We start from the raw sequence: 15,101 nt of genomic DNA, 5'->3' as shown, positions 1-15,101 counted from the left end.
TGTTTATAAACGTGATTCGTCCGAGACCTGGGTTAAATTCCCTACCTTCTATAATGTTAATGTCAACTCTCATGATTGTACCATAAATTCTGCTGTTTGAGAGCTGTGGAGTCGTCTCAGTAAGCGATAGAAGCAACTGGGTAGCTCTTGTCACTGGAGGGGTAGACGACCCCCCGTATGCAGGCTAATGAACGGAGCAGAGCTGGAAAACTGGGTGGATAGAAGTAGGTAGATTTCTGAGGACAAACTCTGAACATGTTTGTTCAGTGTTCCTTTGTGTAGCGGAGAAACACTTTAAAAAATGAGCCAAGGGTCAACAAGCAATGAGAAAATGTTCATTTTTGAAGGAAAAACTCTCAACAGCTCTCACTTACTGGCAACATGCTGCAAATGTCCAAGTGTGTACAGCAGGTAGCATGAGATAATTAGAAAAAAAACATTAAATAAAATTAAATCAAACATTTTCTGATCTTAATTTGAGCTTCAAATTGTTCAATACAATTAGTTGTTTTTAACGTCTTAAAGGTTTATGATCGACTCTGATGGTTGTTGTGAGGGAGATCAGCGTGATGTGGGCTGGGTGGGGGTCTGGTGCTTTCCGTGGGGCGGTCACACTGTGTGAGCTGTGCTGCACTCATCTCTGTGGGACAATTTTTCCTCCCTGCAGCGTAGAACACTTGACTCTGCAGAGCCCATTTGCATTGTTTTATAAAACACTTTAATGCGACAACAATGGCTGCTGCCAGTGGGACATCTTGAGTTTGTTCCACAGGAGAGAGAAATCAGGAGGGGTTGGGAAAGATGCAGCACTGACTGGAAAAATGTCAGAAAAAAATAAGCTTTCCTTGTGTTAAATAGTAGAATCAGTGACTTCACCCCAATCTAAGTGATCAGAGGAACCAAACAAATGACAACAACTCCACAGATCACTCCACATAAAAAGAGATATTACACCAGACAGCAATAAAGCAACAAAAAGTTACACAAAATACAAGATATATTGCTAAATGTGTTAACTTAAAAAAACAGATCGCAAATTTATACATGTAAAAATTATTATTATTATTATTATTATTATTATTATTATTATTATTATTATTTTAAATAAGATGAACATGTTTTTGTTCTTATTTCTCCAGTGAAGTCTCATTTTAAAATGTACAAATTAATAACATCTGTTATCCTGGTATTAAAACCAAACAACATTTTTTTTCCCCTGACAACTTGTTGAAGGGATCAGAGAATACAATGCATGAATGCAAAGTAATTTTAATTAAATAAAGCAGTTTTACTATTCAAAATCTGTTAAAACGGTATGAAATTCAAAAGGATTAAATAATTAATGCAAATCATGACGATTTAAAGGGGTTAACTTCAGTAGAGTAAACACTCCATCAAATCCATAAATATCATGTTCAATTGTTTAAAAAAAAAACATCACTGTTAGAGGGGTGTTTTAATTTAATAGCGGGCCTTGTGTCGGTGAGGCACCAGTACCTGGGCTGTGCTGTTATCGGGGTCAAGGCGCGGCTCTCAGACAAGAAGCTTAAGCAGACAATAGTCTTTAACACGAAATAAAACCGTCAAAGTTCAGCTGTAATCCCCGGCTGCTGCCTGCAGACGGGCTGGCTCTGAGCCTCTGTGCGCTTTTCCAGCGCGGAGAGCAAAAAGGAGACAGAAATGTCATCATCAGTGCGCTCAGACAGTGTGCACAGTTAACATGGACATTCTGGAAAGAAGAAAACAGGAAAAGAAAAAAAAAAGATCTTCATGTTCTGTCCATAAAGATATAAGGATTAATGATAATCAAGGAAACACTCGGACAGAGAAAAGAATAAAATGAAATAAAAAATTGGATCAGTGGGATATAAAATTAGCTTTTAAAATTCAGCCAATTTTATTAACACTAATAAACCTGGTTAGAGTGATTGCTGTGGTAATCCACTGACTGGGCTCTGAAAATCAGCGAATTTCGTATATGAGTTTGTACACCAGACCGAGAAGTTTAGGATTCATTCAGCACCATGGAGAGCTCTTCACCCAGAAATATGGCTCTCTATTCTTTTTCTGTTCTTAATTGTAAAGGAAAAAATTCTAATATTCAAACAATGCCCAAAATACTACAATAAAACAAACAAATAAATGTTTTAACCAATTTATGTTGACAATCAAATATTTGTAGTCGTAACAGTTGTAACAAAAAGCAAACAAAATCAAATAAAAGATTTTATTGTCAATGACCGTGTTAAAATGATACATCCGGAAATTACAAAGTTAAAGTCATTTAGAGGGAATAAATGAGAGTCTTTATGGAGCATATTTAGTTTTTCAAGAAAAGGTTTTAAACGTTTATGCAACAAACTGGAAATGTTCTAAAGATTTCATTTCCCTCTTATCTGGTTGGAATTCGACTCTGAACTCATGTTTACTTTTAGTGTTTGAGATTAAGAAAATTACAAAAGTGACTGATTCTAAAATTGAATTGTAACTATTTTTGAAAATATGTCTAAAAGACAAAGGACGAAAATGACATCAGCATGAAGCAACCTGTGGTCTGCAGTAGGCTGAGTCTTGTTAATATTTTTTTTTTTCCTGAAATGATACTTTTATCGTTTAAAGTGGATGAGATGAAATCAAAAACCTTTTAGATGAAGTCAGAGCGGCCGCTGAGGTTATTTCACAGTTTCTGTAAACAAGAGCGCCCTCTTGAGACGGTTACCTGACAACTATACTCACAAAGCTCAGTTTTGGCCACCAGTTGTTACTTTCCCGAATAAGAGGACAACAGATCTTGTTTAAATGATCCAAGAATAAAAACCACTGCCTCAATATCAAGACACGAATCTGTGATTTTGTTTCCATTTTTTTCATTACTATTTTTATATCAACGATTTAAAGAGCACTTTAATAACTTATTTGTCAAGAATGCCATTTCGACAACAATGAGGTGAAAAGGTCTCGCCTGCTAACTTGACTCTGTTAAAGAAACATTTATGCAAGGACCGGAATGGCTTTATGGTTTCTATCACAGCTGCCTGGTACAACTTTAGAGCAGCTGTGCAAGAAATGCAGAGAAGCACAACTCACCAGACAGAGAGCGGGCGTCAGGAGGAACACGGCGCACCAAGACGTCACCTGCATCCTCCCGGAGCTCAAACTTCCACTAATTCCCTCGAGTGATGGCTTCAGCTCTCACGACCATGAATCCACCTGGTGTTCCCCTCACAGCGCGGTCAAGCCCCTCAGCTGACCAGGCAAAAAGGACGCAACGTACCCCATGACTGCAGGAGAACAGCTGAGAGTGGGAGGGTGGAGTGGGGCAGCAGGTACCGGGAGAACCCGCCGAGGAGGCTGCTGGTCACAGCGGAGCGGCGCTCTGGTTGAGTGGGGTACGACCGAGGTGCGGAAGTTAGCTGAGAGTTAATCCAGGTGAAGGCAGCAGCAGCAGCAGCAGCAGGGTCATAGCTGGGAGCAGGTTCTGGTCCTGGTTGTCTGGCGGCTGGTGCGCGCAGCGGTCGGAGCTTTTGCCGATCTGAAGCGAAAGGCTGAGCTTTCCGCTTTATAACGCGCGTCTCCGACACAAGGCAGGAGGAGGGAGGGACGAGCTGAGGGCGAGAAAACTTGGCAAAATAAAACGGCTGGACGTTTGTTTATATCGGAAAAGGACGCAAAATACCAAGTTTCCACTCGCCGTGTCCTTGATCAGGCGAAACTGAAGAAGTAAAAATAAAGATTTTTGTTCACTTGAAGCGGGTGGATGAGCTGCTCTACTAGTTAGTCCTGATAGCTTCATCCTCTAAGCAAGAGAATCTCACACCTGAACAAAATCCTGCCAGTTCCTCCATTAACACACTTTAGTACCTACTTCACTTATGTTTTTGGGTTCATTGTTCATGGTGAAAATTAAGACAAACATTGTTTGTATTATTCTTTTTTCTTTCTTGTTTTTATTACATTGATACATTATGATATAGTTTTAATACTACCAGGCATGTATAAACGTTTAAAACACACGCGCGCACACACACATTTATCTCACCCAGATCTGAAGTTCAAAGCTAAACCCAGAAACTAATAAGCCCTTTGGGTAAAATCGTTGTCTTATGGTCTCAGGTATATGCTTAATTAACACACTATGTTGACATCATTGCTTTGTGTAAAATACATTTCATACAGAAAGCTGGTAGGATCTGCTCTGCAGTGCCTCTGTCTCATCATTAGACCTTCAGATCTTTTGCAGCACTAAGAATCCAGTTCTTTGACTTTGGTTCATGAGTTGGTCTTGTTAGATCACTTCAGGATTATCTGAAAGTTAAATCCAATAATTATCTATTTATTGTACAAAAAATGCAGTGATGTAAAAAATAAAATAAAATTCTTTGTTCAGAAATTTTCACATGCTGATTTTTAATGTCATTTTCTAAAGTCATTTACACAAAGACCCTAAATTATTTAGACATCTGGCAAGTTTTAATTTGCTTTCTTTCAACCAAGAAGTGTGCTTTTAATAGGAAACAGGTTGTTCAATTACTCAAAAATAATTATAGTAAAATAATGTTTAGTGTTCTTAAGACCTCTTTGTTATTATTCTACTCTGTAGCTCAGATTTGAGTTGGGACTGTTGGCCACTGCAGCAGATTAACATTCCTGCCAGTCTGGAGAAAAATGTTGGTCATAGACAAGGTTCATGTAAACCAAGGAGTACAAATAACTGTAGGCTTTATGGTATATATTAAAGTGACATATGCTTGAACGGCATAAACTCAGGGATTTGCAGGAGTAAAATCCCTTCTTCCACAAAGTACACAAGTAATTGACACAGGATTAATTCAACAAGGCTACATTCTCCCATTGTTTATTCCAGCTTGGTGGTCATGTTTCCACTATTTGCATTTGCACTCTGTATCATCCATATGTGGGCATCTTCACTGTTGTCCAACTTCAGAAGAAGAAGTCATGATGCTCTTTGTATTCGGTCCCCTACAGCCACTCTGCATCCTTCAGAGATGCTGTGACACAGAAGCTTATTGTATGGATATCATCTTAACATCATTGTGTGGACTTAACATGTTACATTTTTAAACAGATGGGGACGAGGGTTGCATCATTAATTATGTTTTTTTTTTTTTTTATGAAAATTTTATGACTCAGTTGGGTTCCGAGCATCCAGTTCCCTGCTAACACAGGGACATTCTCAAACTCATGGCCCGAGGGCCAAATCTGGCCTGCCTTAGCTACCTCTGTGGCCCTCTACACCACAAACGGCCGGTTGTCTGCTTTATTTTTTTTTGTGTGGGTGTTATTTTTGTAGGAGACTAAATTACATCAATGTGAAAATATGTTAAGCATTATTTTATCTTAAGTATAAATTGAATGCAGAGAGAGCTATACTGTTTCAACTGTTTGTTAATAAGTAGTTTTATCTATATGTTCTTTTAAGGACATTCACAATCTTGACCCAAAATGAAAATGAGTTTGACAGCCCTGTCCTAAACCACGTCTGAGGGGATTTCCTGGAGTTTGATTGGCTGTCATGATTGGCTGGTCAAAGCCAGCCCATCTGGAGTGGAACACAAGAGACGTTCTTCCACCTTCAGGAAAAGAACCTCAATGCTACGTCCGACCAGAACATTTGAAGAAATTACCTCTTCAGGAAGAGATCATCAGGTTTTGTGGACTCAGCGATGGAGAGAAGCACATACAACAGGAAAACTTAAGCAAGCCCAATGACCAGACCGGTCACTAATCATAAACGGAAAAAGTAAAATGATTATTCAAGGTGAAGTGGCATTTGTTTATTGTACAGTTTGGAATATGAGAAAGTCACATTTTAGTGTTTTTTCAGGTTTTATGATGATTGTAGATTCAAGAAGTTAATAACACAGAAAAGTGAAGTTAAGAATTTCAATAATTAATTTGTTTTGCTGTCTAATAATTTGTTTGCACACTTTTTGAGTAAGATCTATTAGCTTTATTTGGGAACAATCTGAAAAATAAATGCTACATTCAGTCTCTACATGCTTCTGTTACAAAGGTTTTAATATTTGGAATCAAATGTGATCATATCTAAAGTTACAGATGAATAAAAACCTGAAAAGGAAGTGGTTTATTTTTCTGATGAACCAGTGTGAACACTAAATGCTCAGTATGTGTCTGTTCAGTCAGCTGTCACACCGATCAGAAACCAGTAAGTTTTCTCCATGGCTGTTTTCTTATCTGTCTGTTTTAGTCTTTTTTAATAACCTGCATTAAAATAACATTGATTCATTTTGCTATTCAGTTAAGTACTACCATTATTTTAACATTATGATAGTAGAATATACCATTTTTAATTTTAAAATGATCCATGTGGCGATTGTTACTGTTTGTGTTTCTAATGATTGCTGATGTTCTATATTTGACAGAAAGGCCTTTAATAACTCTGAGGGAAATGGCTGATAAAGAAGCAGAGGTGTTGTAATCAAGTCAAGCAAACTCCTAATAAATGAAGGACGACACTTTACTGATGAATTCTTAGGCTTAATCCAGCAAAGAAACAGCTGCTTTAGTAAATCCCCAGGAGTCTCACTGCTACAACATTGCAGTGGTTTGATGGCATCTCCATAATTCAGCCAGCAGGGCCAATGGGATCATGCTCTGAATGGCCCAGATAGCCTTCACAGACCCTGCATGGCACACGGTGCTGGACCAGGCAGTTGTAAATCACTGCAACCATCTGACTTCTATTCTGTGTGTAATGAAGTGTGTTCTGGTTTACAGTGAGGTAATGGGTCCACAATTCAGAGTTACCTTGACATTTCCTAGTTGCTGATAAAATATAGCTATTTCTTTCCGGAAAGGGCAGATTGGAGAGAACAAAAGATACTAGTACCATCAGGACTTCATGTACACTTTTTAATGAATAAAAGCCACAGCTACCTCAGGACACAATCAGATAAAATGTGGTTTTAAAGAACAGCAGCAGCATTTTGCTTTGTGACAAGGTCCTGTTTACTCTGTATGACTTTGCCCACTTATTGTGATTTACAGTTAGTGATGATGTTCAGGGCTCTACATGTTTTAATTATTTTTGCTCATTGAGCTTCCATCATGTTCTGCTCTTTCCTCAGTCTGATAAGCTAATGCAGAATTTATTTTTACTTAATTTACCAACATACTTTTAACTGCAGGCCTGCTTTGGCTGGTGTACAAATATGAATATTAAAATATAAAGTAAGTAAGTGTAGAGTAAGTGTAAAACGGGAGATCTGGAGAAGCCAGATCTTCCAGAGCAGTGTGTTTCCAGTGATTGTGATGATCATGTCAGTGAGGAGCATGAAATAGTAGGAAAGGGTTAGATTGAGGCAGTAAGTGGTATGAGTCTAAAAGAATGAAAACTATCTAAAAAAAAAACGGATGCTAGCAGAACTTAGGCAGCCTTACACAAAGAACATCCTTGTTCCTCAGTCACACACCTGCTTCCCTATTTTAGCTCCAACTCGTCTTTCACTGATGAAGTATAATCAGGAGGTCAAGTTGCTAATTTTCCAAATACGTGTTGTGGTTCCCATTCAGTGCAGAAGGAAATAAATTACAGGGAAGCATCTTCCTAATAGCTTATTATTGGACTGCAAAGGAGCAAGAGATAAAGACAAGATGGAGGAAGAGGATGATTGCCCAGCTGAGGGACGCTGGCATCCGGTGGTATGAATATGTTGTGCTGGCTTGGCTCCATTACCGATTGTGAAGGCAGATGTTGCTGTGAGCCCTCAGGCATGAACATGACGTGATGGCAGCGGGTTTTCCATGGCTGCTGCCCAGCCAGCTGCCACCTTAAGTGTCACTCTGCATTGGCAGAGAGGAAGAAAAGCCAAACTGGTCTTGACCAGAAGGGCTGGGGGTGCACTTCACACCATGTGCAGGGACAAAAGACCTGGTGATCTGCAGTCACAGCTGAATGTGCCAGAGCTTTTCAAGCTTCTGTGGAGGATGGGTGGGCTGAGGGGGAGCTGACAGAGACAAATGACTGAGCAGAGTGTCGGTCACAGGATGCAGCTGCTGCTCATCAATTGCTTCCTTATTACAATTAGACTGACTGCCACTTTGAGCTTTAAAGAGCAGGGATGGAAAGTCAAGTTTCCATTTGGTGTATTGATGGGTGCGAGTTGCACATCCTGAAATGAAGCAGAGCGAAAGAACAAACTTCATAAAAACTTTAGGAGCTTTGCCCAGGAAAAGTTAAAGGTTCCCTTTGTCTTTATCTTTTAATATTGTCATTAAAACATTTTTGGAATAGATGTACAGTACATACAGTAGATACAAAAAATCATGAATTATGTTTGTTAAAGCACCAGCTTCCTTCTGCAGTAAGAACTGTTATGGTGAAAGCTGGATCTCTTTAATTGTAAACTCAGTGCCATAAAGTTTCTTCCAGGTTTATTGCTGCTGAATTTGCTCCTCAAACTTTCAATCTGGTGCCAAACTTCCCACCTGATGTAAACAGTTTGCTCATATTGCATATCACTCTCTGTTATCTGACACCAACAGAGATTGAATGGCAAAATGAATCCAAAAATATACATGTTAATCTATTTTCACTACATCTTATAACGCTATTTTGGAAAATGAGGGAGAAAGTGGAGAGACTGGGATAGATGAGACATATGGCCAATAAAATAAAGCAGTTTTCTAGTCATACCTGACCACTCAGCATTCACCCAGCTGCATTAAAATGTTGATCATGGCACATTGGACTGCAGAGAGGAAGGAAGCTGAGATCACATTTGTAACTTTCAGGTTGTAATATGTTTCACTAGAAAGTGAATGTCTCCATGAGTTCCACACAAATATGCAACAACTCTCTCTCTTAAATGATGCCAGATACATATTATGGACTTCATGATTTTGGATTTTACTGATAATTCCAATCAGCTTTTAAACAACCAACAGCCGACCAGCTCTCTCTCTCCCTCATGATTTCAGCTCATAAAATGACTCCACCACCTCCTTGCTGACGTCACAGCCTGTTGGGACGTGGTGGCCATCCACCACCAATCCACTACTGCGTCCATCTGGACCATCCAGGGTTGCACAGCAGTCATCAGTGAACAAGTCTGTTTGAAAATTAATCTTCATGTATCTTCGGCTGGGCCCACTGCGACCGTTTCTGCTTGTGAGCTCTGGTTAGGGGCCCAATAGTAGGTTCAAGCACCGCAAGCCTCTGGAGGATCCTCCACCTTGAGGTTCCAGAGGCATCAGCAGCTTCAAATAACTGTTTGCTGCTTTGTAAGGGCATTTTAACAGCTGCTCTCTTAATACGATGATTTTGTCTAACAGAAACCTTCCTCATTATGCCTTTATCTGTACAAACCCATCTTTGTTCTGAATCAGCTACAAATCTATTCACAGTATGATAACGCTTCAGTTTTTGTTAAATATCTCATGTTTTCATACCTTGTCATACAGCACTACACTATCTGATGATTTTCATCAGCAGAGATTCTTTTTCTTTCCCATATTGCTTGAAACCTGTGGCCTGCTTAATAATGTGGAACATCCTTCTTAAGTAGATTTCCTTTAATTGAGCTCACAAGACAAACTAATCAACCAGCTCTCTTTAATGAATTACAGTGATTCAAAGAGCCCTGACACACAATACCATCTATAAATTTAATAGCACAACAAAATGTTTTATCTTTATGACACTTAAATCCAATTTGCATAATAATTTGGAACACGGTGTAATAGGATTACTTGTTACATACACTTTAATTATGCTCTAACATTTTTACAGGTCTTAACACATACACTTGACAAAATGTGATAAAAAAAAAGGTTTAACTCTGCTTGTCTGTTTTATGCCTCTCCCAACAACACGTCCATGTTGCCCATGTCAGAGACCAGCACTGCACTGCCCCCACTGTAGGTCACTGAAAACTGCAGCACACCCCTGCATGGTCAAACAGTATGGTATACATAAACTGTTTTTTAAGAACCACTGGTGAGGCAGGTCAGCAGCACCATCGGGATAACTGGTAACTCAGAATAACTGACAAGGTTAACCAAATGCATGCATTCAACAACAGTTATCTACCACATGATGTCTTTCTGTTGAACAATTATTCACATGCTCAGCTATTTGTAGGAACATGTAAGGCTGTCATGTTTTGTTTGTTGTGAAACCATATGCAGTGAAGAAAAAGGCTTTCCTACCACAAAGTATGTTTTTTTCTTATTTTTTAAGAGAGAAGTCCAGAACTTACAGACAACTGAAACATGGAGGGCACAATGGAATCACGAGTCATGAGTCCACAGCACAAGATCCAGAAAGCAAAGATGTAAACAGACCTGCTTAAAGCTGCAGGGGAAACCAGGACCAGATGTGTCTCCTCAACAGAACAGAGTGCAGCTGAATAGGGACTTGGACGTGGTCTGGTCCCAGTACTCACACTGCACCCTATGTCCCTCTGTGAAGTGTGGACTCAGTCAAAGTGAACATAAGGGTTCTAGTGTGCAGGTTACAAGCATGCAAAAACTTGAGAATTGGGACAGTATGCGCCTGCAATGCAACTTTGACAACCAGAATGGCCGACTGGTCACTGTTTAGGCATTTGTGCTGCTAAAAAACACAAATACAACAAAAAATAATAATTTTAAAAGCACAATGTTTTTGCTTTCCAAAGTCATTGCTGGAGATATTTTGTTGTTCAAATGTGTTTTATTATGAAACAAAAATTATTTCAATACTTTACATTTTTTGTGACGAGACAGAGCTTCCATAGTGAACATTTGAAAATTTTCAATTTGTCTGTAAACATTTTCCATTGTATAATATGATGATTTTGTCAAAAAAGAAAAATACACACTAAAACTAACATTTAATTTAGTTTTAAATTGAGTAAAACATGAGAACCAAAATACAGTCCTAAAGGCAATTCCTTATGATTCAGCTAATTAAAGGTATGATTAAATATTTAGCTATTACTAAATAAGAACCATGTCTGATTATGAGTGGATGTAGAGACAAAAACTGTAATAATACATTTCTAAGGAACACTCTGACATCAATTTTCTCCCCCTGACAAGAAAACATTTGTTTAAAAATCAAAAAATAAGAAACAAAAACCTTTCTCTCACAAAAAAATTAAGAAATTCCAAACTATGTCTGAAGATTTCCCTGTAATGACTTTCTGCAAAAGAAATTCAATATAGATATCAGTTCCTATGCATTTTGTGATTGAAATTTTTGCATCTTCAACTTCATTGTTATTTTTAGAAAGATTTTCAAAACTGGCTCTTATATAAGAAATCTATTCCACTTTTAAGTTTTAATATAATGGAATTTGATCTTCTAACAGCAGATGAAAGGTCAAATTATGAGATAAGATTATAAATTTTTAACACTTTCTAAAGTGAAATAATTTTATTTTAAAAAGTGCTTAAACAACACAATAGCCCAATCTTTATTTTAATATTTTAATAGCTTAATTTAAGGTTTGAAATTCACCTAGCATTTGGAACATTTTCTGTTTTAAGTTCCTCACACAGTTAGTTTATGTTATTTTCCTCTCATGTGCCTTGTCATACTACTTTCTTTGAATTTTGAGTCATTCATCATCCATTCATCAGCTCCTCTTATTCTTCGTTTCGTTCTGAGGAACTGAGAAAAATTGACTAAGAAATAAAGAGATGAATACAAAGGGATCCGAACAAGACACAAAACGATCAACTGAATCAAATCAAGAGTATTGAGTCTAAGTGAACCCATAAATGGAGCAAACTAAGAACACAGAATCTTAAATTGAGTAAAACATGAGAACCAAAAGTAATCACAACCCAAAACAATCCAAATACAGACCAATTTATTTCTGTTTATGTAAATAGGACCAGTTAACACTAAATGTCATGTTGAGGCATTTTACAAAAAATCATTTGAATTCAATTAAATATACATTCCAACTGATACTAGTTATCGACCACTACAGTATGCTCAGTTAATTATTCAAATTGGTTCAAATTAACACCCATGGAGGATCATTTCTCCCATGTTACAACTTCCCTCTGGGATACATACAATATTTTTGAAATGAATTTAACTGAGGGCCACTTAAAGATATAAAGTGAGCCCAGTGATGCCTGCTGACTTTTTTCTAAAAGTAAAATTGTTGGATCCTGTTTGTTTAAGCAAAGCATGGTTAAAAAAGTATCTTGGTCTCTGATGTTGAGCACTTTAAAGTATTTATAAAGGCTGCAAAGCAGTGGTTACTTGCTGGCCATATCTTTAATTTAACCTGGCTGACCTTTAGAGCTCAGGTCAAATTAACCACTGACCCGTTCAAGTTGCTCTAAGATGGATACAGTCCATCTTAAAGATTGACAATTAAAGATGTCAATCTTTAAATGACATGTTTATGCAAATCTACATGCATGTTAAGTAAAACATTCCAGTTTTGTTACACTAACAAAACATTCAAATCATATAAACAAAAAGGCTGAGTCTTAGTCAGTAAAATATAAATAGATTTAAATTGAGATGAGCATATAGCTAATTCCTTTCCAGTGGTAAAAAGTACAGTCATGTTCAATAAATTCTAAACCAAATAAAGGTAAAAGTTACTGCCATTGTTAAATGTCAGCAAATATAGTACTTACAGTAAAGAGATGCATTTCTAAAAAAAATTACATTGAAAATTAAATAAAATGTTAGTCCACGTAAAGGCAGATGTGAAGACTAGTTCTATCTACAGAGAAAGAAAATGGTTTTCCATTTGTTGGTCCAGAATAAAATGGATTTCTCCACCATCAGCTGAATATTTCTTTTTTTCTGTGTCTTTGAGGTTGTGGTAAAGTCACCTGTCTCATAACATGACTTTAACTGATTAGCACAGCCTGTAGGACATCCTTTTCTTGGTAGATGAAACTTAATTGGAAGACAGAGACATGATTACGTGAAGCGTTGATTAAATGAGACGACTAAAACCATGTAGCCGGTCTGTGTTTCACTTCCCAAACATCTGATCATAATCATGGACTCCAATGATAAAGGTAATTACATTATTTAAACAAGCAGAGGACAGCAATTTAACCAACATAAGAATGAAATAATCAGATGTGATTGTCTGCACACACATCAGGACAGAGTTAGTGCAGCAGGGAGAAGCCAACAGCACAGTATGGGAACACTGGCAGAGGCCTGGACTGTCTGAATGTTGAAGCACTGTGTTCCAGCTTCTTGTGTTTTGAGCAAGGATTCTTTGACAAAGGTTAATATCCACTGACCCATCCCTCTCCAGCAAAGCACTCTCTCCTTATCTAATTCCACTTCTAGATGAGAAGTAGAAGTTTAAGGCAAACTGTGGTCTTAGTCAAAAACGTACAAAATATCTAAAGTCCTATCCCCAAAAACGTTAATCAAAATCAAACAAATATGAATATTTACTTTAATGTTTACACTTGACTGTTTACATATGGAACAATGTTAGACTGTTAATAAAGTGGCTCTGCCATTGGGTGGATATCTTCCAATGGATAGATAAGAAGCTGGGAAGTTGAGCAGTGTTTTAGTGACATCTATTGGTGTATTATATTATTGTAGACTCCATACACCTTCAGCCTTTCTTTTCTCTGCTCTACATTTACAGTTGATAAATAGAACAGTAAAGTATGATTTATACAAACAATATTTTATAACCTAACCCCTCCTGTACTAAGGGGGAAATTGAATCAGTTTGCTTTAAATGGACAACACTTCTCAGTTATTAAAAACACCCATATTCTACAAAATTAAGTCCCTTGAAAAGATTCAGAATTTTGATGCAATATGCTAAGGACACTTTGTAAAACACTGTAGAAACACAAATTTACATTATATTGTTATTTCATTGCTGTTATGATATGTTACAAAATTAAATCAAATATCTGATTATGTAAAAAAAGTCATCAATTCAGTCTCAATGCAGCTTGCATCATTGTCTGACCAAATAAGTAAAACACAAAATTAAACACAAGACTGTCAGGTTCCCTTCTGGCTCTCAGACAGCTACAAATGTTGTACAGTAGGACAGAACACTGTCCAAAAAAAATCAGAAAGAAAACATCAAAATATTATTTTCAATGCTTTTAAAAGCAGAAATGAAGATCACTGATATTGTGATCTACAGGACCAGCTCTGGTGGGCTATCCACGTTTTTTCATGCACGCAAATTACAAGACTGTTTCGTTCAGATCAACCACAATGTTATGAGGTCTTATACAAAAATTCCGTTTTTTGGGAAACAATGTTTGTCTTACCTAAACCTGTTTCTGCAAACAGAACATCCATTTCAGGTGCAGCCAGGCTGGTGTTTGAAGACATAACCAGTCATTGAAATTCAGCTAAAAACAAGGAAAGAGGTGTGTCAACTGTTGACTGTTAAACTGAAGTTACTGGAGAGTTGGGTCGGACTCTCTGCTACAGTACTGGACTGGTTCGGGTCACGCCTAAAGAATATTTTTAGGAGTAATAAACACCTGGAAATTATTCTTTAGAAAGTCTTTCTTTAGACCAATAAAAACTCATTCATGCGTCTATTGATCACTGCAGCAGTATTTTCACAGGACTGTCTAAGAAAATCAGACAGCTGATCCAGAACGCTGCTGCTCACTTCTCACTAAAACCAACAGAGAACATCACCCCACTTCTAACGTCCTCCCGCTTACCTTCCACTATCACCTCCTAGACCACTCAGGTCTTCTGGTTCTGGTCTGCTCTGCTCCTCAGAACCAGAACCAAACACAGAGAAGCCGCATTCTTTTTCTATGCTGCTACAATCTGGAACAAACTCCTAGAAAACTGTAAAACTGCTGAAACACTGAGTTGCATTATATCAAGGCTAAAACTCCACCTGTTTAGAGTTGCTTTTGATTCCTAGTCAGTGGAGCGTTGATCAATATATTTGATGTATATCTGCTTGATGAAAGCATTTGAAAAAATGTCATTTTCATTTCTATTTTATAATTAATTACTGCATTGAGTAAAGCACGTTGAAATGCCTTGTTACTGAATTGTGCTATTGTAATCTTGGCTGGACTTTGACTATCGATTTGGACTGTATTGTAAATGGACTGACTTGGGCACTGCTTCA

At 37.6% G+C, this 15,101-nt stretch overlaps 1 protein-coding gene across 1 annotated transcript in view; it reads right to left on the bottom strand.

The window, feature by feature from the left end:
- The window catches only part of nxph1 (neurexophilin 1), a 34,203-nt gene extending 30,636 nt beyond the window's left edge, over positions 1-3,567 (bottom strand). Inside the window, exon 1 of the mRNA XM_028037187.1 lies at positions 3,088-3,567. Within this exon, the coding sequence (XP_027892988.1) occupies positions 3,088-3,141 (54 nt within the window). The 5' untranslated portion in view covers positions 3,142-3,567. The remainder of the gene's footprint in view (positions 1-3,087) is intronic.
- Between the last annotated feature and the right edge of the window lie 11,534 nt (positions 3,568-15,101).

The sequence above is a fragment of the Xiphophorus couchianus genome, chromosome 13, assembly GCF_001444195.1.
Source record: "Xiphophorus couchianus chromosome 13, X_couchianus-1.0, whole genome shotgun sequence".
NCBI lineage: Eukaryota > Metazoa > Chordata > Actinopteri > Cyprinodontiformes > Poeciliidae > Xiphophorus > Xiphophorus couchianus.
This window is presented reverse-complemented; position numbering and strand designations above follow the sequence as displayed.